This window comes from Cataglyphis hispanica, chromosome 1 (genome assembly GCF_021464435.1).
Source record: "Cataglyphis hispanica isolate Lineage 1 chromosome 1, ULB_Chis1_1.0, whole genome shotgun sequence".
Lineage (NCBI taxonomy): Eukaryota > Metazoa > Arthropoda > Insecta > Hymenoptera > Formicidae > Cataglyphis > Cataglyphis hispanica.
The window spans coordinates 7,071,393-7,098,024 of NC_065954.1; the positions used below are offsets into that span (position 1 = coordinate 7,071,393).

The window sequence follows — 26,632 nt, forward strand, 5'->3', positions numbered from 1 at the left end:
TGGAATTTTTGTACTGTAATGGTATCTTATATATCAATATTGTCCAAATGTTTACAAAAAAAATTATATTACATTTTTTTTATTTGCTGTTCGGTGTTGTAAATATTTTCGATTGGTGATACGTATCACACAGAAGGAATCTATAAAAGAGTTAGACTTGTATTGAAAAAAAAAAAAATAAAAAAAAAAGATTCATAGATCTGAAAGAGACTTGTCTAAATTGATTTTTGTGTGAAACCTACAGCAATGATATCGATGTAATATTTTGCGGATATGAACTATATGCTTGATCATTAAGTGAAAAGATTTTTTTGTAACATTTTATTTGTAATGAAATAATCTCTCTGTTACGATTGATTCTTTCTTTAACATTACGATGTCGAGGCATTATCTCCATTACTATCCATGTATCCGCTAGATCCGTTCATGACAAATGACGTTCCCAAACCGTATAAGTGTCCACAATACTTTGCATCATCAATATTATCTTCGAAAAACATCTGGAATAAAAATCAAAGATCAATTGTATATATAAATATATATTGCTGTTTTCATTAATAATTATTAGACAATTACATCTATTAAATTAAATTATTTACCTCTCGCATTTTAAAAAAAACCATTCCAGTAAGAAGAGAATCGGACCCAGCTTGATGCTGAGGACCTACTCTTTGAATTTCCAGCTGTTCTGCAACTTCTTGTAAACCACCTTTCAAGTTCTTGCACGATTTCATTAAATACTGTATATAAACAAAAAATATATTATAAAATTTTATATATTTTTAATTTTGTTTACTTTTTTTAAAGATTTCTATTTACTTTTACATCATATATTGTCGGAAAATATATCCTTAACAGCTCGAAGAATTCACTTTCTTCCTGTGGCAATTTTTGATCTGTGAGGAGTTTCAGTAAATAACCAAAGTCATAGCCAGAATGAAAAGACAGCCATTTTATGTCATCAACAAGAACGATTCCCGATGTCATTAGCAGTTCTGCGAATTCTAAAGGATCAATGCCTTCCTCTTCATGTTTCTTGAACTGTATACCACTATTTTGTAGCATATCTATACTATCCTGTGCATACATGTCTTCACTAGTAACAACAAAATGTACATATCTTATTATCAAAAAATTGTTTTAAAAAAGTTAAAAAAATTTGAATATATAAATATTTTGAAAAAATATTTTGAAGAAAGTGCGTCTACAAAAGCATATAATAAACGTTAGGTATAATGAATTAATGTTAATACATATAAACTTACTGCAAGTTGAATTTAAAATTGAACTGCCATGTTGTATAGCTACCGCCCGGCGTATTCCCCGACTCATCAAGGAATGTGAGACCAAGTTGAATTATTCGCAAAAGATCTACATTGCAACGTAAGAGCTGATATTGATAATCGGCATTAGTTCTGAATTCACCTGTTCAAAACACAAATTTGTTATATATATATATATATATATATATATATATATATATATATATATTTTAGGGGCATATAGCAAAACTCCAAAAGTATGCATTATTACCGATAGGCCTAGCTACAACACCAGGAAATTCTGTATCCATTGCAATGTATTGATATTGCTGTACAACTTGACGAATTGTGCGAAATTCCTCTTCCAGGTTGTGTCCCCATACATCTCTAATACCACATTCTTCATTATTGGGCATAGTCCCTCCTCCCTTCTGCTGCCCTATCGGGTTGGTCCCACCTAAAAATTTGTACAATCAAATAACATTCAAAAAAGAGATGTAAAAATTACAACAATATTCAATGTTTCTCTTTAAATACATACAATTCAATTAACTTATAAAATATTAGTTTAATATTTGACAAAATTATTTAGAATTTATACTTTTATGTATTATTATCATAATTTAAATATCAGGAACATATGAAAGTGAGACATTATTGATAAAAATCTTTCATAATTTATAGAAATAAATTCACATATATACAATATATGCAGACTTATAAATGCATGCACCAAAAAAAGATTTCTTTATTTGTAATAAGATTACATAGCTTTTAATCGATTGTTTTCTTGTATTAATCTTCAAAACATGGTATTTTGAGCTGCACCTTCTAGTAGATGTGCATCTTTTTCAATATGTATTATTACACCATTATCAATAAGACTTCTACAAAAGACTTCCTTTATTGCATGTATTTGCATCCACTTGAAACCTGCTTTTAATTTACTCTGCTTCTTTATTCCTGTAATATGTATGTCCTTTATTTCTTAATTGATCATATGTGAACATTTCACTTTCATTGTTCCTGATACAGTGTCAATATTTGTAACTTTCAATTTATAGAATATTATTAATATTATACATATAAATATCATATGCATTATTTTTATTGTGCAAAAATTTTCATGTACACAAAATATTATTACATTTTGTGCATTATAAACAGAATAACACATGTTACGCACCGGTAGCTGAAGGCATATTTCTGCATTCACCGAGGCTACTCTTATCTTCAAATACTCCCTGTCACGGTCTTTCCTTCTTCATATCACTGTAAATTCACAGAGAATCAATAAAAAATAATTGCTTATATGTTGTTTACAAATATTATTAACAGAAAGAACTCTAAATACATTCCATATATATTATGTAAGAATTATATTTCATGGAAATAACAGCTTATATTGTAAGCTCTCAGTCAATATTGCAAGTAGGCAGGTTATGGATTGTGAGTAAACAATAACAGTTCATCACTGTAAATATCACGTATAAACAAAACGCGGAATGATACAAGCATATAAATAAATGCGGAAGTAAAACCATTATGAAAAAGTATAACACAATTGTTTATTGTTTATTAAAGTAAGTTCGATAAGTTTATTGGAAAGTCAGGTTATGTGCCTTAGGCAGACAAGAGCATCGTTTAAGGTGACGGAATAACGTACGACAAATTGTACCTTTCGGTATGATATTCTTCGTCAGCGGGGTCTAAGTGTGATTTAATCGAGACGACACTTTTTAAAGTCACAATCTTGTGTGTTAAATCATGAACAGTTTAAACGACTTCTCCTGCTTGCAAACTCAACCTTATACGCACGACACGAAATATAGGCGCTTCGATCGCTGATAGCAGAGACACCGACGAGATACTGTTAAAGATGGCTAGCCATGAGCAAAATTCGCATTTGGCTCGATGCTCGATGAGACCGATGATAATTGAAGATGGATGACATTACCGACTGTTTTGACTGCATTGGAGATAATTGCACGAGTTATTTTAATCGTGTGCGAATATTTCAGCTCATCTTCCTGTTATTATTGAAAATGTAAAGATTTTTTATGTATCTGTCTAGAAATATAACAAAATAAACGTTTTATTGTACGATCATTATTTTTACTGACAACAAAAAGTATAACTTTTAACAGTTATACTTTTTTTTTGAACTTTACAATATGATCGCTTGGTGATAGATACACTGTCATCAGATTTTCGCTAAATGTCATACAAAAAACGACCATACCTTTGCAATATTGATTTTTTCGTAAAAATAATAAAGAATATTTTTTATATCTCGTAAGGTACTATCCAAAACTTTAAATGAAAAGTCGGAATTGTGAAAAAATTTACATCTCTGAAGATTCGAATCATATTAACATTTGAAATTATTTAAATAAATCTGCACATATTTTGTTAAAAGTTAATAGATTTTCGTTGAGCTCAAAAAGTTCAGAAATTGCAACGAAAATTTCTTTATGGTTGATCATCTTTGTCGTTAGAGACAAATAAATATAATACTTGAAAGTATCTCTCTTATCGTTAGTTTGACTGTTTCAACCAATAGAAAATGTTAGTTAAATTTTTTGACATAAAATAATAATAAAATGTCAAAAGACAATAATAAATTATTAAAGTATTGGAGAAAAATGAACAATTAAGAAGCAATTGTTGCACATAATTGCAGAAAATTAGAAATATATGTTTTTCAATAAAAATTATAAATTTTTATAAATATTTTAAAAACTATTAATTTTAAAAGGGTAGCAACTTGTTATTCCAACAAAGAAATTCAGGAATAGTTTAAGCTATTTTTAAGCAATTGTAGCAATTTAGTAAAAAAATTTCATCTTCCAGCGTCAACTTATTCTCTTACATTTCCGGTCTTGTGCCATATAATGTCATCTCTACATTCAGTTTACAGCCACTTGGAACTGCCACATTCACTTTTCGATGCTATTGGTAAAATTTCTCATTGATTTGGTTTGTGTCTGTGCTACGCATTTATAATTGTGGATTAGGAATACGGAAATATTTTTTAAAGAAAAAATCTGGGATGGCCGCTTTTGGAGGCTTCTCTTTAAGCTAATAACTTTTTTTTTTTTAATTATAAAAACTATTTTAAAATGTGAATAAAGCGCATTAATATTAGAAATAAAGAATAACTAGATGCTATAAAAGCAAGACAAATTATTTATATTATAAAATCATATAAATTAAAGAAAATGAAAAGATTAATTAGGAGAATATGATTTCAAATCTGCGTCATATATTATAATATGCAGTGATGACTCTATGAGAATTCTAAAGAGAAATTTAAATTAATGTTACATTCGAGAAGAGTTTCTGGCATGAAACCAAGTAAACCTTTTGAGCAATGTGCACAAGCTTTCACCAGAATGAGTTACACCTTCAGGCTATGATCGAGTCTCTCCGTTACTCTCTTCGAGATCGACTCTTCTGTTCGTCATCCGTTCCCACTTCTCTTTATAAGCATCCGTTCCTCTCTCGTACTTTCCACCCGCGATCGAGACGAGACCGACCTGTTTTCCCGGCGTCGATAGATGAAAATCATATTGTCATCGACAACGATATCATCATTAATTGCTCGTGTTATTGGATGTTATATGTAACGCTCTTTCGACGATCCTGTCATTTGGTTCTTATAATTGCAGCCCGTACACTCATCTTCATTTTGATCTTCTTCCATGTACGTCTGCCTAAGGTGTTTGAAATTATATGTTTTTGATTATTAAATAATTTGATTACTAAATAAAATGCTGAGAAGAAATTAAATCAAAGAACACATCATAATTAACGACAATTATCAATTTTTCAGATTGCCCTAAAAGTTCAAGAACATTTTTGAACATTCTTGAACTTTTTCTATCATGCCAGTAAAATACAGAAATAAAGCAAAAAAAAAAAAAAAAGAAATTATAAATTTTGTAAAATAGGAGACATTTTACTTTAATATCTGTCAGAAAAATGTATGTAATCTTATACAAAAGATTATATAACGTGTTGCTGCATCAAAATCTTCATCAGCTGATGATATAGACAGTGTCGATTGTTTGCTTTATAACTAAATTGTGTTTTAGTCAATTAAATGATAATTACCTTATTTCTTTGCCATGAGGAAAGAGACAATAACACGGCCGGTCATAAAGAGGAGAGGGAGAGAAAAAGAGAGAGGATCGCCGGTAGTAACTTAGAGAAGGAGAAGGAAAACCAGCCAGGAAGGTTGATGATCAGCTTCGTATCCGCGAGTGGCAGTCCATGGTGCGAGTAGCCGGCGCACAGTCAGTCACCAATTCGAGCCAGTCGGTTGTAGTCAGTCGGTATTAGACAAGCAGCTCCGTTCGCGGGGCCTCTCGCGCCTCGATTCGCTCAACATTTGTTCCTCATTTTTACCTGTTTATCGAAAATTGCTTTTTTGATTTTTGTTTTTGCGACGATTTATTTACTCGAGAGATTTTCGGAGTGACGCACGAACTTAACAGTGAGTGCGCGGAGTGTCTCGATATCGAGTGCTGGATGAAGACACTTGTCTGCTATAATAAGTGATAAAGTGTCGGTTGCACAAGGGTTCAAGAGGTGCTCGAAACGGCTCTTGTTGGCGATATTCTAGAAGAAGCTACAGAAACCTGACTACGGATGGTTAACGTGAGTATTGTGTTAAGTTGAGTATATGGTAGACTTATTAATGATATCCAATTAAATTAAGTCTTAGAAAAAGATATGTTTGACAAGTGAAGACAAGTTGAAAAATACGTATAAATTATCATCGTTTTTTGCTTTGCTTAGTATATATATATATATATATATATATATATATATATATATATATATATATATATAATAGTTAAAAAGTCTTTATATGATGACGATTTGGCAAATTAATAACAAAAAGAGCAATAAACATATAAATAATTATACCAATGTTCATGTTTTAATCATAAAATAATTATGCATTTTTATTGCTTTTTGTTGAAAGTAAATAATAATAAACTTTAGTGGAAGTAATGTTAACAAATGTTTAACTACACATTATAGAATTTAATTATAAGGCATTAAAAATATTAGAGTTATATGTCACATATACACAGAAGCAAGATCTCTTTTAGAGATCTTTAAATTAATTTTTTTTAATATTAAATAGATAGGAAATCTCTTGCGTTCTATTCTGTGTCATTTTTTTTTAGTAATACAAGTTTGACGATTATTTATTTAGAATCCGCTTCAAAAAAAAAACACTGGCCCACTTTTCCTTCCGTTCTCTATATAAAGATATAGTTTCGGCTTACGAAAGACTTTTTCATACTGCCCACATATCTCCATTTCAGCGATAGTTTGCTATGGAATTTCTAGTAAGGTGCGGCGCACTATGTGACTTGAATGATTTCTTTGCGTGAAAGTCTCGCTCTGTTTGTACCGAATCTATAATAGCTAGTGAAATGGAAATTATCGGCCCGCGCGTGACATGATAATTTTAGCGCGACAAAAACAATTACAATGAAACAACAGCATTTTTCACCTTATTTATTAATGTAAAGTACTTGCATCATATTATCTAAAAAGTCTATTTTTCATAATTTTATTAATACATTTCATATTTTATTTGTAATATAATATATGTAAATATACTATTTCATGTAAAAAAGAGAGTTTGAAATATTGCATAATAACTGGAAATATAATTATTCCTAGTGCGATATTTCCAAAATTAAATTGTATCACATCTCTTTCATAATGACGAATTAAGATCATAAATTATTTTTTACATGACAGATTACTCATAATAAATGTGAGAAAGCTTACTACAATATGTGATTTTGTATTGTATATTATATTTAAACTTTAGAAGTAATAGCAAATTTTCTAGTAGAATGATTTTATAGATTAGTTACGCCTCGTAAAGCGGTTCGCATTTTAAACTTTAAACACATATAATATTTACGATCTTTGATCAAAATTTCTCTTTTATATTCATACAATTTCCGATTTCGAAATCCAGTAGTTCTCAATTTTATATGCAACTATGTTTATATTAATTAGCATCTACTTTGTCTATATATAAAAATATATATTAATATACAAGACTTTCTCAAATTAGCACTTTTTTTATAATAATGTTTCAAATTATATCAAAGTAATTTGATTTACAAAAAGTTTTTTTTACACATTTATTTTTTGTCTACACATATTGCTATTTATTTTGTATTAATTTTTTGCTAATAAAAATTATATTATGTAATATATTTATATTGTATGTGCATATTAAATTTTATGTAAAGAATAGAATTTATGCTTAATAAATAACTATTACTGCATAAAAAAAACAAACTATCCTGAATGATACTTTCGAGTTCTATTTCTTCGTCCCTGCAATTGCTCATGAACTCAATAATTTTGTTCAGCATTTAACGTTGATTACTGTAATGAATTATCCGCGAACGTAGGACATCATTGTTGTGAAAGAATCCATGCGGCCCTGAAACATTTTTACTTTCGAATGCGTAACCCATGATCACACATCTCTACCTACATTTTTAAACTCCATCTCGAAGTCTATTAGCTTAGGTCAGTCATCTCAGCCTTATAAGCGAACATCCGCCTAATATATAATCTATGTAATACTTCTTCCGTCCAAAAATGTTGTGCTATAGAAAAGAGGCGATTATGGCATCAGTTCTTTTAAAATATCAGTTCTTTGTTTGAATTATGACATCTTTATGACATGTATTACATTTAACGCAAGAAAATTATTGTTGTTGTTATTTCTAATCTTTTCTTCTCGAATTATAAAGAAATAACATAAAAATGACGTAATAGTTGTATTCTTAAAAAAATTTTTACGTTTGCAACTCGTAATGTTTTTGTGTCTCGCTCGATGTAACGCTCGCGTGCAATTATTATATCAGGATAAATTAATTATGCGCTCTTACTTCAGCAATTAGCTTATTAACGTCTTAAATTTGTACGAGCTGCAAGTTGCACTTTCACAGCAACGAAATCCGCGTTAGAAGATAATCCGGTTATCAAATGAAGAAATGAGAGAGAGAGAGAGAGAGAGAGAGAGAGAGAGAGAGAGAGAAAGAGAGAAGACGAGCTCACCTGTTCCTCGTGTTCCCGACATGGTCGAGGAACTTCGAAGTCGACCGGCGCCGTTTCTACTCCGTCGCCGCTACGAGATTTTCTGCCTCCCGCAAAACCGGGTCTTCTTCTCTCCACGACCTCGAAACACACAAATTATAAACGGCGCGAATGTCGCGAGTATAGCATCGATAGAAGAGACCTGTATAAGAAAACACTAACGTAAGCTAATTTATAATAGAGACATTTCTCGACATGCTAACGTAAAAATAATAATGCTTGATTAACTAGTTAGTATTTTAATATTTTCAATATTACAATAGAGATACTTTAATCCTTATTTATCCTTATTTTATGTATACAAAAGAGAGGAAATCATAAATATTTAAAAGTAAATTTATAAAGATTAATTATTTTTTTTATTACATTAAAGAAGATCTAGATATTCATGGAAAGAATTTGAACATTTAAGGCTAAAATAATACTTTTATTATATATATATTGTACATATTTTTTTTAATTATAATAAAAATATTTTTGAAATAAATATACATATACTTTCTCTTTATTATATAAATAAATAAAACTAATTAATTAAACATAACTTTTGCACATAAATTCTATTTAATATAAATCAAAATTGCATTAATTTTTATACATTTATATTATTCTAATATGTAAATACTTTGATTATTAATTTTTTCGGTTTGTTAAATTATTAGATGTTGAGACCTTTCATGTATATTGAAATATTCTTAAACTATCTTATATTGACCCGCATATTTGGGTACTTCATCACAATGTAACATATTTCGGTCAAGTTAAAAATTATCGGAGAAAAAATTGTAGAAAGTCACATTTTTCAGATATCCTCCGATAAAGAAGTGCGTTCTCCTTGCCATTCGGAATTTATTGCTCCCAGACGCGTGGCCCTTTCTCGTTCTCTCCTGCAAACGGAACCGGCCGTAAAAATGCGAACTAAGAGAGAGCACGTCCTGCATAGCCTCGAGATTTATTAATCTGCCATATATTAACTGCGTGTTGTTGTGTGGAACGTGTTGGATTATGAGATGCGACGAGCCGCATCATTACGCGACTCGAGTTTTACATTCCTTCGTAGGTGTTGCGGTTTTCTTGGTCGGTCGTGCCGCGTAATGTTATGTTTGTGGTACTTATTTCTTTATATACTCGAAAGTCATCACATATTTTAGGACGTATTCTCCCTAAGTTTGTAGAATGTGAACTCGCATTTTTTTTTGTCTAGTAGATGATGAAGTTGCAAGCCAGGGATTCTAAAGCCAGGATGTATTGAACTCTTAAACTGATATTGTTGGAAATGATTCGATGTGAGCATTGCTTGATGCGAGGAAAAGAAGAAGAAATTGCAGTTTGAGGCGAAAAATAAAGCAGAGAGGAATACGATGAACTCGAGACAAACTCAAGGACATCGAAAGATCTTAGTTTGTTTTATCGATACCATGAAAAAGATTCAAATAGAAGCTAATTTCTTGAAAAGATAATTTATTGTATATTAAGTTATTAATTGTATACATTGGAATAGTGTTACTTCATTTCAAGATAAGCAAAATTAATTTTTTGATGTAGTTGTTCATTTAATACAAACAGTATTTTTTAGAAAGATTTTTTAGATATAAAACACAAAAAATTAGCAAGATTTATATAATAAAAAAAAAAATAATAATCAAATTTTTGACGATTTTTTAAGTCGATAATTGAAACACTCGCGATGAATCAATCAATTGTGAATCAATCAAATAAGTCCGTTAAATTCTGGAAATTTATTACTCGTCGGTTTTTCGCAGACCGTTGAAGGAAAGTGTTTCTCAGAACATGAGGATCGTTCAGGGTCGAGGAAGTCAATTGTAGACTTGAGCGAGGCTCTACGATTCAAGATCTACGATGAAGAGTTCGAGCATGATTGCGGAGAGTACAGTAACCTCGCCTAGATCATCAGAAAAACGCTTAAATGATTCCTTGCCTAGGAAACCCGACTCGTTGGGCGAGTCCACGTAAATCATTATTCGTTCGAGATGAAATTAATGTCATGTCAGGATTAAAGGATACTATCCCAGCATCGACGAGTGCTGGCTGAAATGGAGTTAAACAGAGTACGAATTTCAAAGAAGACAATGGCTTTTTACAAGCACTATGATAGCGTTTGTATCATTATATAATTTGTTAGTCATAAATAACTGTCTTATCGTTCACTTTTGATTCATCGTTTTGTTTAAAATAAAAATTAAAAGTCTACTAAAGAAGAATCGGTACACAACTGGTTCAACTTTGTAAAGTCGATTTGTAGATATGTCAGATCGTTTAAGTGAAATTATAAGGCAAAAGCAGGAATATTAGCTAATTTATATTCCACGATGTTTTATTAATGTTAATAATATTAATAAAATTTTTATTAAAAAAAATATTTTCATTACTTTCATAAATAAATCATAAATAAATATCTATTTTATAAAATAGCCATTTCTTTTTCTGATGATATTAATGAGGTTGCTATACTTTTTATGATTGTGCTCAAACTTTTCATTATTAATCTTTAATTTAGCCTTTAATTGACTTTCAACTGATTACAAATATTATAAAAAAGCTAAAAAGATTTCCTGATATAAAAAGCTGTCTTTACTGTTCAATGTTGCGTAGCATTAAAGAACGATCTTTTTATCACTCGCTCTGTGGAATCTTGACACTAGGAAAATCTTGAATTTATCGAAGGCTACAGTGACAAACCAAGCTTGTTATCGAGATAAGTCGGGAGAGGCTTATCGTTAATACACCAGAGTTGGCATGGAAGTGCATATATAAAGGCTCGACAAAACGCGCGTAGAAAATTAAGAGTCGCGTTCCTTGATCGACGAAGCGATAATGTTAAAGCGCTTGCATAAATTTCCGGCATTTGCCAAGGGAAGTGGAAGCATGAGCGGTTCTGCTTGCGGGTTGTCCGACTATCGTGCGAGGGGATCGCGAATGAAAGACCCTGCGCGAAGAATCACGAGATGAACTATTTTTAGCAGCGAGGCTTATATGACACTCAATAATAATACTGTAAAAAATATTCTTAGAGCAATATATAGTACGAGAAGTTTCTTAGTTTCAATTCTTTATATAAACAAAATTTATATAGCTATCTTGATGATTTTATCACAATCAAATTATATTTTTAGTTATCAAAGAATATGTGCATGAAAAATAACGATCTCGAACATTTTATACATCTATTATCTCTTATACTATTGCACGTTATGTTGCCCGAAGTGTTTAGAAATAAATTCATTTTTAATGTTAATATACGTATATGTATAACTGCGACAAAATCCTATATGTATATCAACATCATACGCCATAATATACAAATGAAATATTATGTAAACATCAATGAAAATTGTAGAAATAATCTATAGCAATGATTTGGTAAATGAAAAAAACATCAATATAATATTAAATATAATATCTAATAAATATATTTTACTAGCATTTTAATTATTATAAGAAAGATATTATTTATCAATATCTTTTTTTTCCCTTTTCCCTCTTCTTCTCTTTTTCTTTTTCTTTAATCGATTTACTTTTTGATATATGCAAATAATTCCTAATTATTCTTGATAAATTTAGAAACAGATAAATTTAGAAACAGATGTACAGACATCGAATAAACAATCTAAATTCAATAAATATAAACAAGGTAGATACAGACATCAAGTATATCATTCAGATTAAATCTCAAATTTATGCTTGCTTATTAGTGGCTTTTTTCGTACATCTTGATATTTTTATTTATCGCCAGCATACTTTAAGAACTGCTAGATTTATCAGCAAATCTCTGATTTAAATAGCTAAAATCTGACTTTTATCTTGCAAAGATTTCAAAAAGATATTAATAGTGCTCCAGCTCGCGCGGTCGCCTAATTTTCTGCAACGCCAGATATTTGAATACATCTCAAGTGGCAACTTTCTAAGTTTCTAGTTTCGCGCCGAGTGAAAATGCTGAACCGAGTGCCGTGGAAGTGTCGTGCCTTGGATTTCCGGCAGGGAAATCGCACCTGTACAAATTGTCGATTACGTAAAACCGCTCGTGGAATCGCGCAGGTTGATCCGCAAAAAAAAATCGACTGAGACGATTATCTAAGGTGATGCTAAAGTGAAACACAATTACGTCTCTCGACTTTTAGAGATAAGTCGAGATGTTAAAAAATACAGCCACATTCTGGGATACCATGACGTCTCGAATTGCGTTGAATCGTAAAATAAAGTATACCGAGTGAAGAGAGTTCTCACAAGAGCAAAAGAGCGTTTGTGATGAGGAGAGAAAGTACTTTTGCCGCAAGAGACAGAACAAGGGGAATCCGACAAATTATTCATAATCGAAATTTATCGCCATTTGCTCTTTTTGTCGTTCAACTTTGTGCTTTGATGGCGCGAAATCAGTCATCACAAACTTCTGGTTTTATTTGCGCTCATAAATACGTTAAAGTACCATCACGAGATACAATAAAAATTTAACAAAAGTTACACAGTGCCTTTGAGTGATCTATTTTATTTTTTCTCTCTTTTTAGAATACATTTATTAATTTTATATTTTATTTTAGCTGTATTATATATGAATTTTTTTAAAAATGTAACTTGATATGCCTTTATATCAAATAATACAAAAAACACTAATAAATAAGTATACATTTGAGGTTTAATATGAATAATTTATTTGATATTTATCTATTTTGTCTATATATTTTGCTTATATTGTGTTTGAATTATCTATTTGATACCTACATATTTACTTTTGAATACTTATCAAAAATAATTAAACTATTATTATAATTCTTAAAAAATTAATAGTTAAAAAACCATATATTTGAATATTAATGCATAATTCTTAAATTAAATTTTGCTTTTGATCGTAACTTATTATATCGCAAATTATTATACATCACGATTCTGCTACGTAATAGCAAAGCAGTCTATTCGGATGTTTTGACGGAGTCAGGCAACGGAATCTAAGAGGGCGGTATAATCATGAAGGGAAAAATGTAGCGGATTATAATAGAGAAGAGGAAATTAGGGTCACAGTTTACGAGGTTACGAAGAGTGCTCGCTGTGTTGAATACCGTTATGGTGAACATGCATCTTGACTTAATCGTTATAGCATCACCAGCAGAGGAGCAACAAGCTAATAAATAATTTTGCTGTCAAATATAAGATCATGCTTAAGATACTATCCTTAACTGCAACCCGCGTTTATATCAGATAATCTGAAGATAATTCTTGGACATTCTGAATATATTTTTTTAGCATTTTCTTGTCGTACTTTTAGCATTAATTACTCGATTTATCGATTTAATATAAAGATTGAGCAGAAATCATATATATATATATATATATATATATATATATATATATATATATACATATATATACTGAAAATCAACCACATTGAACAAATTTTATACAATATTTAATGTAGGTATGTTCGAGAACATTACTCATTCAGAATAAATTGGATCAACAATTTCTAAAATATTTTGATTACATAAAATTACTTGTTAGTGTCATACAATCTAACTACAAACTCTTTGAATTTGAACTTTTTGTAAATGACATTATGTAAAAAGTTTGCTTATATGCGCTCAACCAATTTCGTTGTCGACTTGCGTCGATCAAACGACCGGCCTTGCTCGTTTTATGGAACAAAGTGAACGTAATAATACGTTTGCTTTAAAACACAAGACCGACGTCAGATCCTTCCGCCCAAGCAAATTGCGCATTTGAAACGTTCTTACGGAGAGTGACGTGTCAAGAATTGTGATAGGAAGAACGCAAAAGCCCTCATATTTCCGCACCATCATCCGCCTCTCCGCAGAGTCACGACGAAGGAGCACGCTTCTTCGCCCTGCGAGCTCTCCGCTCGAATGCGCCTGAGTCTCAAGGCCATATGTGCAAGCTATAAAAATTCTCTAACCTGTAGAAAGTATACAATTACTCATCAACGATTACGCATCTCCGGCGCAAAAATGCACGATCTGTCTTTTATTTATTCAAATTACTTTCATATACTTGTATATTAATTCTCGTTTGAAGTTTTTGTAATAGTTTATAAAATGTCTCATAATTTTTAGTAATGTAATATATAATGTAATATTTATCTAGAAACAACCAAATATTTTATTTTAAACTTTTTAATATATATTCTTAATATTATATTTCAGCTAATAAAAGATAAAAGATATTAAAATTTAAAAGATATTAAAATTTATATAAAAAATAATTAATAAGTCAAATATAATTAATATAATAATTATAATTAAATATAAATGTTTACTAATAAACATAAATATATAAGTAAATTATCTTGGAGAGAGATTATGTTTGCTGATTCAGCGATTATTGAATCGTCTTGTTGAAAGTTGTAAAAAGTTGCTGGTGCTGAAAGAATTGAATAGCCCCGATGATACGGAATACCAGTGCCGATATAATATTTTATTTCTAAAAGATACATTCCAAGTCCATATATTCTACGCGATGAATTCCCGAGAGCAGTCGTCTTTTGCGGGTACTTGAGCGATCTACTATACGCGCGCTTATGCATTAGCTATATGATAGCTACCATACTTTCGTACCGGTCGAACTAGTTTCATGCTTGGTTCTCCAGCGGCCTTGAGACACACGAACCACTACTACACGGTGTGTGTGTCGGTGGTTGTCAAGAAATCCTTTGTAGCTCGCCTCACCCGTCGTGGACCATGGATCCACTCCTTGGCCTTCCGCAATTTCAGTTATTATAACCGTATTCTCGTGCTGTCCTTAGATAAAACGGCTTTGAGCACGGAAATGTAGATTAAGAGCTTTTTTTCGAGATTTTCATAGAACCACTTTGAAGAGCATTTTTATATAAAAACATTAACTTTGTACTAATTTTCAGTTTCTCATTTTAGCAATAGAAGTACTAATCCTGAAAAAGGCTTCATGAAAATAATCATGAAATTTTTTTTAACATCTTGTTATTAATTAAAAATTATCTGTTTAAATGCAAAGTATTAATTCTAAAATATATAACAGAGATAAAAGAAATATCTAAAGAAATAAAATTGTTGCTAGTTTTTGTGTTTAATTTTAAGTGTTTTCGGTTTATTTGTTATTTATTTACACAATTAGTTATATAATACATCTAAATAATTTTTAAAAATTAGGAAGTAAAAAACGAAAACAAAAACAAATAATTCTATACAAATAATAATGATTCTTAAAACTATATTAATGTTCTAAGATTACGTTGATTACGAGAAAAATAAATATTAAATTATATATGTGAGGCATGTTTGTCGATTTCCAAACAATTCATTACGATGCAAGTGTAATGTATAACGAAGAATAGCGAGCTGTGCAAGTGATATGTTACGAAAGAAATAATTCAGATGTATATAACTCTTTGTCGCGCAACGACAAGGCACGCCTCAACATGGTATGCCAAGGTAGCAATAGGTGGCAACAAAATAAGATTGTTTGCAGTATGGGAGAAAAAAAAAAGAAAGAAAACACGGTGAGTCAGAGCGGAATATGAGTGCGAGGACTGTCATGTCTCGCGCTAATTATCCGAGCGCCGTTTTATTACGACTTTAATTGGCGCACCACACCGTTCGGTCGAAAATTAACCGGTTTCGGAACAATGCACGATGAAACCGGAACGCGATGCCCCGATGAATGTAATTGACTATTTCGCAATCGTGACGCTTTCACGACTACACAAGCCATGGGCGCACACCTTCTCCCACATTATCGCCTACGCGGTGAAAATATGTTATCAACGGCCGTTGCAAAATTTAATGACGGCGTTATGGTTCACTGAGGCGTGGAGGACATCTCTCTTATCGTAGAAACGTTCAGTGGCCTGTCATCTCAATAGCGTTTATACATCCCACGGAACAGGCGAGGACAGAATATCTCTTCGTTAAGTAAGGATGTTTACTAAGAAATTATTATTATTTCGAATAAGTAAAATAGTAATAGTAAATATGTATATCTTTAAAATAATTTTTTTTACCAATTTGAGATTAATATCTCAATGTTAGAAATTTAAAAAAAAAATTATAAAAGAAATTAACTATAAAATTTATAATTTTTGAAAAATAAATAATAAAATTAATTTAATAAATTTTAAAAATAAAATATATTTTTTTACTTTAAAAAATCTTGATTTAAAGAGTATTTACCAGACGGAATGTTGTGTGTATAATTTACTAATTAATAATAATGTTTTCAGAATACTCACTTAAAGAGAGAATCAGAAATTGATTAAAAAATGATAAAATAAAATAAATAATTTTACATAATAATATCTTGACTAATATTATTTTATACGATTAAAAGAATATATGCACAATGTGTACATAATACATATTTTTTTCTCTCACTTCTTCGTTCCTAAATGTTGACTTATTCGTATGTAAGCAAGAGCTACCAGCAGGATAAGTGTCGAACATGTTAATAATGAAGACAATATTAATATTAATGAAACGCCGGGTTGCGATGTGTGTAGTATATGTGTTTTACAGGTAAATATTCTGCGCAAATATCCGATATGCCATCGCAGATATTTCTTAATTTTGCATCGGCGATAGCGCCGTTCATTAAGGTCCATTAGACGAGCGAGCATCATCGCCAGCTAAACTTGGTGTAAAGTGTCGATACGGATTGTCGGTTATACCGGTAGAAAAACTATGCGTACAAAGTGTAACGGACGTGGCAGGCGAGGCTAATCGTTGTAATTCATTCCAACTAACAATAAAGGCTTTACTCGCTACGAGGTGTCAACGACTTTTATTTCCTGCCAAATCCCAGATAAAAAAAGACATCGTTAACTACGGCAGCGAAAACTCGATTTAAGAAGAGAGTGTTGACCTGGATACAATGTGTTCGATGAGCTTGAAACGCATTATCGGTTGGAATATCGAGGTCAAACGCGCCGGTAAACGCGCGAATAGATATCTGTGAAAGTGATTTGTTACTTTTGTTCGACTGACAAGGTGTTATTAATGAAATTTTTACAAGCAATGACGCGTATACTTTGCGAGAAGCAAAATTTTGCGAGTTTCTTGTTGAGCACTATCGAGAGATCTATAAAGGTTAACGAGATACGCTCGTGGGAAAGAATACGCAAAAGAATTTTAAATGTTTCTCGAAAAATGTGAAACCAGTATTCTCTCGTCATAGTAAAATATATTATTTTCTTGTAGTATCTTGATAATATTTTTCAAGCTATTATAAATTATTATTTTAAAAAGATTACAACATATGTGAGAATGTGCGCAAAAGAGCTTTTAACATCATTTTTTCAAATTTAAGAATTAAATATATAAATATCTTGATTGTCTAAAAGAAAATTTTTAAGTCAAGATTTACGATATACAAATTTTTGGTTAATTGAAAACACCTTTGGATTTATATCCCGCAATATTTTCTAGTAATGTGCTAAGACGTATCGTAACATTATTCCGCGTGAGAATGCTCGGGAAGTTCCTTGTATTCTCGTGCAATTTAAACGTCGACGTTTGCTAATGCGCATTATTAATCGTCGCAAGAGTACCGCGCTGCGGTATTTCAGGGAAGTTTTTAAACATCTCGTACTCTTAAGGTTGCGCTTTAATTACGAGAGAAGATGAAGAGAAGAATGAGAATGTGATATGTGGGTAGAAGTACTGTTAAATTCTCACCCTCTATTAATAATGAACCATTAATATTAATTAAATAGCGTAATCTTTTAATTCAACTTAGCTAGGAAGTTGTTTGATAAGAGAATACTCAGTCCTTGTATACACCTAAATAGCTGAAATTGTTTTTATAATATTCAGTTATAATTAGGGAATAGTTGTTATGACACTTTATTATGTATACGCTCGCGAGATCGAGATTATTTAAAAATAAATTTATGTATATATATATTACAATTATATAAAATATAAGATAAATCTTTAGTTTATGTTCAAAATTAATAATATTAGCAACTTATGATTTTATTATAATTACTTCTCTTTATTTTTCAGGACGTAATGAGCGAGTACGAACGAATCAAGCGTTCGTGCTTGAAACGAGGTGAGCTCTGGGAGGATCCAGAATTTCCAGCAACGCAAGCATCAGTCTTTTATCACCAAACACCGCCGTTTCAATTTCAATGGAAAAGGCCGAAAGTAAGACTGCGTTTTCCTTTTATTTTGATTTATCTTTTACTACTTTTAACCGCTTTCTCTTTCTAATTAGCAAAATATATAGAACAACATCATTATATACACAATATGTATATATGTAATATATACTTTACATTAGTTTTTTATTACTTAGTTTATAGGAGGGAATTATAATTTAGCGAGATACATCTTTTTTTTTTTTTTACATACAAAATTCACTTTACATACATATTAATTTTCACCAGTTAAAAGTGACACACATATCTTTTATAATCAGGGCACGAACATTAAAAGATGATTTATTCCATTGTTAGCTGATGCAACGAAGCTGCTCCTTCGGGAGCAGTCTAGTACTAAACTAGCTTCCTCGGCTCGCTCCAGTTCCTAAAGAACGGAAAGACGCGACGTAGAACTTAGGAACCGTAACGAAAACAGTTCGCAACCTTGACACGCAGCTCTGTCGCCTGCGTGCTTATAATTGTGCGCTGAATAGAGTATCTTCTTGGGACAAATCATGTAACGGAATCTTTCATTTTGCCGAAAGCTCTTATCTTATGATTACCTCATTAGCATATTTCTACACACATTAAAAATATTATTTTATCATTTATAAATATTTTAGTTCCATAATTTAAATATTTTTTTATTACTTTTGTAAAATTGTTTTGTCGTTGTTGTGTAGTGTCTGTTTTAATTATTTATAAATTATTTAATTGAGCTTCTTTATATAAACTTGTTTTAATAAGGATACTAAATTTTTTAATTAAGTATTGGACAGTATTATTAAATTTAGACTCTTCGAATCTTATTCTTCTCAACTAGAATGAGATCCTTTGAGGTTCGCAAAATAATCGCGATTGTAGGATATCGGAGTAAAGATCAACGATCCTGTGGTGTTGGTTACGCAACTTGCACGATGGGTCGAGAAACGAGCGAGCGGCAGGTGAAGTCGGCGACGCGTAACAGCTGGTCTTTTCCGCTTACGAATGAGACATTGCGTGGCCGTGCACCATCGTCGCGTACATTAATGATTGCAATAGGAGTCACTGACAGCCATGCATTCTTACGGCAAGGTCAACAATTGCGTGAACCTATATGTGGCGTGTGTCGTACTTTTAACACCAAAGATTCCCGTCACGATTATGCTACCGACCGGAAACACACGTCGAAAGAGGAGAGCATTACGCCAGCACCGCGATACAACAATTGAAGAACAGTTATTTAATGTGACCCCGATTATGTATTGCGAAATACGCGGTGCTTCGTGACGTTAATATCTAACATTTTTCCACTTGGCACAAAGTAATATAATATTGAGGTGCGTATATTATTTTATTGGATAATTATTTCTCCGAATAACTTTTCGACCTTCTGCCTCAAGTGATCAAGAAATATTATTACAAAATTTCTAGTGCAAAATCATATGAGATAATTGTAGAATTAAAAAATACACATGTGTCAATTATAGAAAAATAATTAAAAGCTATTTTGTGCAAATAAAAGCTTAATTTTGCCTTTCTATCTTATTGTTAACTTTGTAATTATTTCACATTATATTTTACAATACATATATTTATTTTAAACGCATGTCTCAATTGTTACTAAGTACATAACGCGCTAGAATTTTAACAGAATTAGTAAAGCACGAATGATGAAAGAATGTGAAAGTGACTGCAATTGCTGTGAAACTAGAGTATCAAACGTGAGAGTGATCACGATAATGGAAATGTAAACTATGTGTGTACGCAGTGATACATTTAATATACTTAGATTAATTAAGAGCGATTGACGAAAACACAATAAATACACTATATGTAAACGCGCGCTATTTTATTCAACTTTGAAGAATCTTTCAGGAAATGTTCATTTAAATGTTATAACAGGAAAGACTTGTGATTCATAAACATATCAATAGAAAGATATGCACTAAGAATTTTTCATAATTCACATAATACGTAGAACGCTGTTTCGTTATGACGTGAATAATCAGATAAAAATGCGATAAAATTTTCATACATTGAAAATATTTTTTATTTTATTAAGCTTTTAGCAGTGTAATATATTGTATAAATAATAATATAAATACAAAATAACATTATATTGAATTCTAAATTATTTCTCAGTTTATATAAATTCAATGTGCTTCTTCTTTTCTCTTTTTCTCTTTTCTACTCTTGTTTTTATTATTTTATTCAATATTAATATTTTGTTACCTGATGTTTCATGTCTATACTTTTTCCATATTAAAAAAAAATGTATTTTAATGTATAACCGTTTAAACATTTTTTTATTTCATAATTGCTAATATCAATTTAAGTGAAATAAATTAATGATTACCTTCTTTGTTTCAGGAATTGTGCAATCGGCCCATCTTCGTCAGCGATGCGCCAGCTCAATTCGATGTCATCCCCGGGAAGATGGGTGAGTTATCTGTAAAAAATAATTATAATTAGTATAAATTATATAGCAAGTAAATTTGTGATTCAAAAGATTCAAGAACACAGAAGAATGAGATGTAAAGATGGACAATATGTTTGCAAAACATTACTAAAGTTTAAGCCTGTGCATAAATAATAAACGTTGCATGAGAGGCACCTACAAACGACAAAACTGGTCGTTCCGCTTTTGCCTTTTCTTCTTATCCCGACAGTACGGAATCCCCTCGATAGACATAATGATACGTTGCGTTCTTGCACGTGTTTGAAAACCTTGGCTTCTACCTAGCTTCTTTTCTTCTTGCGCGACGAAAGGTTACATGAATTCACTATCATGATCGGTAAGCAAATATTAAATCTTCACAGTTGATTCTTATTTGAAACTTGATAGAACATTAATTTATAATTTATAAGCAATAATTTAATAAAATGTTGGAAAAGATATATATATTTTTACGAAAAGCGTTGATTACATTACTAAGACATTTATTTCGGGAAAATTAAATTTATATTTTATTATATATTTTTCTTTTCTGTAATAACAAAGTGAATAATATATTTTTATACTTTAAAAATATATTTTATTATTATGTTTTAAATAATAATGGAATATCACATACTTCTTAGTAGATTTATATTTATATAATATATGCAAAATATATTATTAGTCCTTGTCAAAGTATTTTGATAATTTGTGCTGAATATATAATAATATATTTGAAGAAAGACGTATCACTTGTTAAAGATTTGAAGTATTCAAAATCAACAAAAATAATTGATCTTTAATGACACGATAACTTGATTGAAAGAAAGTTGGAGATTCTCATTTACGGTTGAAAAGTCTCACGAATCCTACCATTACTTCCATCACTTTTGACGAATGTAAGAGATAACAGTAGCCGTTTTTACGAACGATATAGGTCGAAGTTGTTATACTTCTTTTTTGTACGATTCTGAAAAATAAAGATACGTAGAATGTACATATATACTTTCTGTTGCTTCGAAAATTGCTATGTGTAAATGCTTAGAATTTTTTTGTGTTAACAAACATAAAATAACAACAGTTAATAACGGTTAAACAAGTTTTTTCTGTAGCATGCATTACCGAAGTAAAAAAATTTAAATGTTTTCTTAGGTCAATTGCAGATATTCTAAAAGATTAATTTCTGTAAGCAGAAGAAAAGCATCACAATAATGTAAAAACATTGGTATTTCTATATTGTATATTAGCTGTACGTGTGTAATAATTGCATTTGTCGTAGATGCCAATTAAGTAATTAAGAAAACAGTTATAATTTGCGTTATTTCTTAAATGTGAGATTATGATTAAACACATAATTTAATATGTAATATTTAGATAATATTTGCAATTGAAACTAATTAGCAAACTAATTAGGAAACTAATTATGATAATATAAACAATATAAGTATATCAAAATTTTTATGGTCTTAATCAGATAATTCTCTGATAAATCTAACATTTGATACATTTATTTAAGAGACTCTACATATGTTAATTAAATTAGAAAGTTGTACGTTTGTGTTAGATACTTGAACACACAGTTTACTCGAAAATTTATTGTGTTATTAATTGCTGTATCATGAAAATAGTAACACTTATTAAATGTTACGTATCATATAAAACGTCAAAGCAATTTTCTCGCAATTATAAATGCCGGAATAGGATCAAAATGAGTAGGATCAGAATCTTAGTACAAAGTTCCATCTTCTTTTAAAGGATTCTCTATCTAATTTTTTTTTCAGGCTCTAATTGAACCCTTTATTAAATGCAGGCTTTATTAAATTAATTACATGATTAATTTTTTTTGGATCATAATATTTAATCACAAATAATAATATGTACAAATATGCAATTTATTTTGCACAAGATTCTTTCAAATTATATGTGTGTGTGTGTGTGTGTGTGTGTGTACTGTTGCAGGCTTTGCGTTTTATTCTATTAATATATATTTTTTAATTCTATTAGCAAAATGTGTTTGCTGCTTATTGTAATATATTGCAATAGTAATCTTGCTTCCGTTCCGGATTTTACCCTGTCTTTGGACGTTTATATATAACCCGACTAAGGAAATTAAAACGGAATGTGATTTTACTTCGAGCGACGAGATCTAATGCACCATGGAACGTTGCATTAGTAACATTATCTTTTCCATAGTTTCGCAAGTATAATTCACGAGTGTTCTATCGCGCCGCCGGAAGTCGAGCGCCTCGAGTAAGCTATGCGGGCGCATTCCTGAAAATATAACTGCGTTTGCTGGAGCGTGTGCGACTTGTCCCGTTAACGTGTACGCAACAGGCACGCATAATCAAGCACGATGGCGACATGTAATAATTTGTACCGACCTATATTTTGCGACATCGCAAAATTCGGTGATTTACTTTCGTGGCCTTGCATGCTGACAGACCTGCTTTCTGAACAAACTTTCATGAATCTATATATATATAATTAAATATAATTAAAATTGAGAGATATTTTTTTCGATATACGGCATAAAGAATAATAAAAGATTAACAAAATTATTATTTTACGTAATAATGAGAAAACACAAGTTCTTTTAATTACTTAAGTTATAAAATATATATTCTTATTTTATTAAAAATCTATAATTCATATTTACTTTAGTGAATGATTTTTTCTAGTTTCTAATCAAAACATATCACAAAAATCATTATTGAAAATGGGCAACACATAAATGTTTGTGCAGTTTAGTCTCATTTTCCTCTCTTTTCTTGCATGGAATGACAAAAAACTGGTAAAAGCGAGCGCTCGATCAGTGATTAGGCCTTCGAAAATGAAAGTAAAGTGAGTGAATGTAACGAGGTAAAGCACAGTGTCGCTCTTAAATCCTACACAATTTTCTCACGACATTGCGACAGGTTCGATGAACGTTACAAAATCATTTTGTTTTCTATGAAGAACTTATCAATCTTTAAAAAGCAATTGATTTTTATTGATCGCTTTAATTGTCATTATTTCGAAAAATGCTTTAAATTGTATTATAATTATACATTCATTTTAAAAATTTAATAATGGTGGATAATATCATTACTTACATTAAAATAAAAAAATGAATATATATATATATACATATATTATAATTCTTTAAATCTTTTGAATCTTTTTTATATATATCTATATAATATATAATATATAATTTATAATTTAATTTACAAAATCTTATGTGATGTTCACATTTCTTATAAGACATTGAGTTTATGTTAAAATTATTAAATACATAAGGTAAAAGAAAAAATTAGTCGTAAGAAAGCATTTGCCGTTAATATGTTATACAATTTTAATAATTTGAATAGCTTCTCTCTCTCTCTCTCTCTCTCTCTCTCTCTTTCTTTTTTTCTCTCTATTTAAAAATTTGTTAAGACAACAATTTTTTTTTTTTGTGAAACATTTAGATTTTATAATTTTTATCAGAATATCATCGCTTTGTTAACAGGTGATAAATGGCTGGTATCGTGTTTGGGCGTGCTGCATCTTAGCAAAGGTCTATTCTACAGGGTAGTACCAGCCGATCAAGGTTTCGGCAGCGGTGGAGAACCGCCTGGCTCGCCGACCGCAGAATACGCCGGGGTGTTTAGATTTCGATTGTGGTGGTGTGGCGCGTGGGTGGAAGTTCTCGTCGACGATAGATTGCCGGCAGTTCATGGAAGACTGGCCTTTGTGCAGAGTCGCCATAGCGATCAGTTCTGGCCGGCGCTGCTGGAGAAAGCGTACGCCAAGTGAGTTTTTCTTGATTGTTTTTTAACATTTAAACTTCATAGACAGATATAAATCTATCCGTGGATAGATATAAACCAAAAAGATCGTATCTCTAAACGTAGAGAATTTTATTAATCCAAATAAAACAGATGGAATGATCGTCGATGAATTGTGCCATGTGTGACACTAATCAAATCAATTTCAAGATGCTTTTCAAATTAATACAAAAATTATATCTTTTACTTGATATTGATATATCCACAGAAGGTCTCTTCCAACATGCTTCTCAAATAATTTTGTGATAAAAAAATGTAGATTGCATTGACATACAAGTGAAATTTTCCAATTATTCAATTCAGACAACAAGCTATGATTTTTGTCCATCTTCGATTTCGCTTCGCGTAAGATCGTGAACATGGAACAAGATACTTGCATTATCCTACGCCAGAGATAGTTTTCGAACCACTTTGAGGCGAACTGCCGTGGGCGGCGTAGGCGTTCACCAGGTGGCCGTTCAAGGTGATTACGCGCGCGAAGATCGCGACCTCGGTGCGTTCGATCGATGAACCTCGATCGCCATCGCCGCGGGTATAGTATATATGTATACATGAGATTGTGAGTACAGATGAAGCCGACAGGCTGGCGCCGGCTGCTCCGAGAGACTGTTCTAAACTTGACTAAAATTTAAGAGCGTTTGATAATAAATATTATATAAGAAGCTGAATTGATAAAACAATTTTCTCGAGATAAAAGATGTATTAATGCATCTATAAATAATGAAATTGATATATTATTATTAATTATATAAAGTTAAATAAATGCAAAAAGAAAGAATTTGCAATAGAAATATAACTGATAGTTTAAGAGAATTTGTTATATAATTATTCTCGAAACGAGCTGGCACAGCTATTGAGAAACAATATTTAGCATATGTATCAAACTCATAATAATGCAGAATGCATCACAAGGACGAACGGTATAATGCTTCGCTCGTCGTGCAAGTTGAAAAGCGAAGCGAAGAGCAGCAAGAAGAAGTCGAAGCGTCCGCCCAAGCGACGGACAGGAACTTCATCTCGCGAGGCCCAGTAATCGAGGCGCGCGATCTCTCATCATGGGATGGAAGATGAGTTTACGCGGACGAACGACGATGACCGGTTCTGCCAGAGGTCCTTGCTCTTCTTCTTAATCTTCCTCTGATGACTCCCTACTCTTTACCGTCTCTTTTCTCTCGTTATCCCAACTTGCACGCATCCTCTGTTTCTCTTTCTTTTCTCTCTCTCTCTCTCTCTCTTTCTCTATCTTTCTCGATTTCTTGCACCATCACGAGTATGGACCCGCTTGGGCATTGCTCTCGAAACTGCTTGCAAAATGATAGCATTGAAAAGAAAGATAATTTTCCTGATAAAAGAAAACCAAGAAAATAAATAACAATTGGGAAAAAATGATTATGCAATCTTTGATTTGATTATCTTAAAAATATATGTATCATATTATTTTTCAGAAATAATATTTTTATATGCATTAGGTATATACAAATGTAATCATAAAATATATTATTTTCAACTTTATAATTTTTATTTATCTCAAAAATTCTGAAAGTAAATGTAATATAAAATATTTTATTTTATATAGATAAATAATAAACATTTATATATATATATATATATATATATATAAATTATAAACACTTATAAATCATATTTTTGTTGAATTAAACTATATGGATTTTTGTAGGTATGCACGCGTGAATCAAATATTTAAATAATATTTTTAAAATTTTCTTAGTATTTTTAAACGTAATAGATTTACAAGCTAAGCATTTATATATGTGCTAAGCGTTATATACGTTGTTATAAATCAGGCAATTATTAAATAGAAGATATTAACAAGTTTTTTTAATGTATT

General features: G+C 30.9%; 2 protein-coding genes across 2 annotated transcripts in view; one reads left to right on the forward strand and one right to left on the reverse strand.

Annotated features, from left to right (window-relative positions):
- Nucleotides 1-63: 63 nt before the first annotated feature.
- On the reverse strand, nucleotides 64-3,105 carry LOC126850985 (CCR4-NOT transcription complex subunit 7). Its single transcript, XM_050594481.1, has 7 exons — nucleotides 2,941-3,105; nucleotides 2,449-2,534; nucleotides 1,534-1,719; nucleotides 1,266-1,425; nucleotides 820-1,096; nucleotides 600-740; nucleotides 64-500 (listed from the first exon to the last, which is right to left on the reverse strand). The coding sequence occupies exons 2-7, from the start codon at nucleotides 2,462-2,464 to the stop codon at nucleotides 372-374; spliced, it is 909 nt and encodes a 302-aa protein (XP_050450438.1). The 5' UTR covers nucleotides 2,465-2,534; nucleotides 2,941-3,105; the 3' UTR covers nucleotides 64-371.
- A 2,444-nt stretch (nucleotides 3,106-5,549) lies between these two features.
- LOC126850130 (calpain-C) overlaps nucleotides 5,550-26,632 on the forward strand; it is a 30,439-nt gene continuing 9,356 nt past the window's right edge. The window contains exons 1-4 of the mRNA XM_050592830.1: nucleotides 5,550-5,924; nucleotides 18,416-18,559; nucleotides 20,908-20,977; nucleotides 24,465-24,747. Coding sequence (XP_050448787.1) covers nucleotides 5,916-5,924; nucleotides 18,416-18,559; nucleotides 20,908-20,977; nucleotides 24,465-24,747 — 506 coding nt within the window. The 5' untranslated portion in view covers nucleotides 5,550-5,915. The remainder of the gene's footprint in view (nucleotides 5,925-18,415; nucleotides 18,560-20,907; nucleotides 20,978-24,464; nucleotides 24,748-26,632) is intronic.

What these genes read in the sequence shown, in the direction of transcription:
- LOC126850985 (XM_050594481.1), bottom strand. An exon ending in TGTTGTAGCTAGGCCTATCG is followed by an intron (nt 1,426 to 1,533) that starts GTAATAATGCAT and finishes TGTTTTGAACAG; the next exon opens with GTGAATTCAGAACTAATGCC. An exon ending in TTTTTTTTAAAATGCGAGAG is followed by an intron (nt 501 to 599) that starts GTAAATAATTTA and finishes TTTTTATTCCAG; the next exon opens with ATGTTTTTCGAAGATAATAT.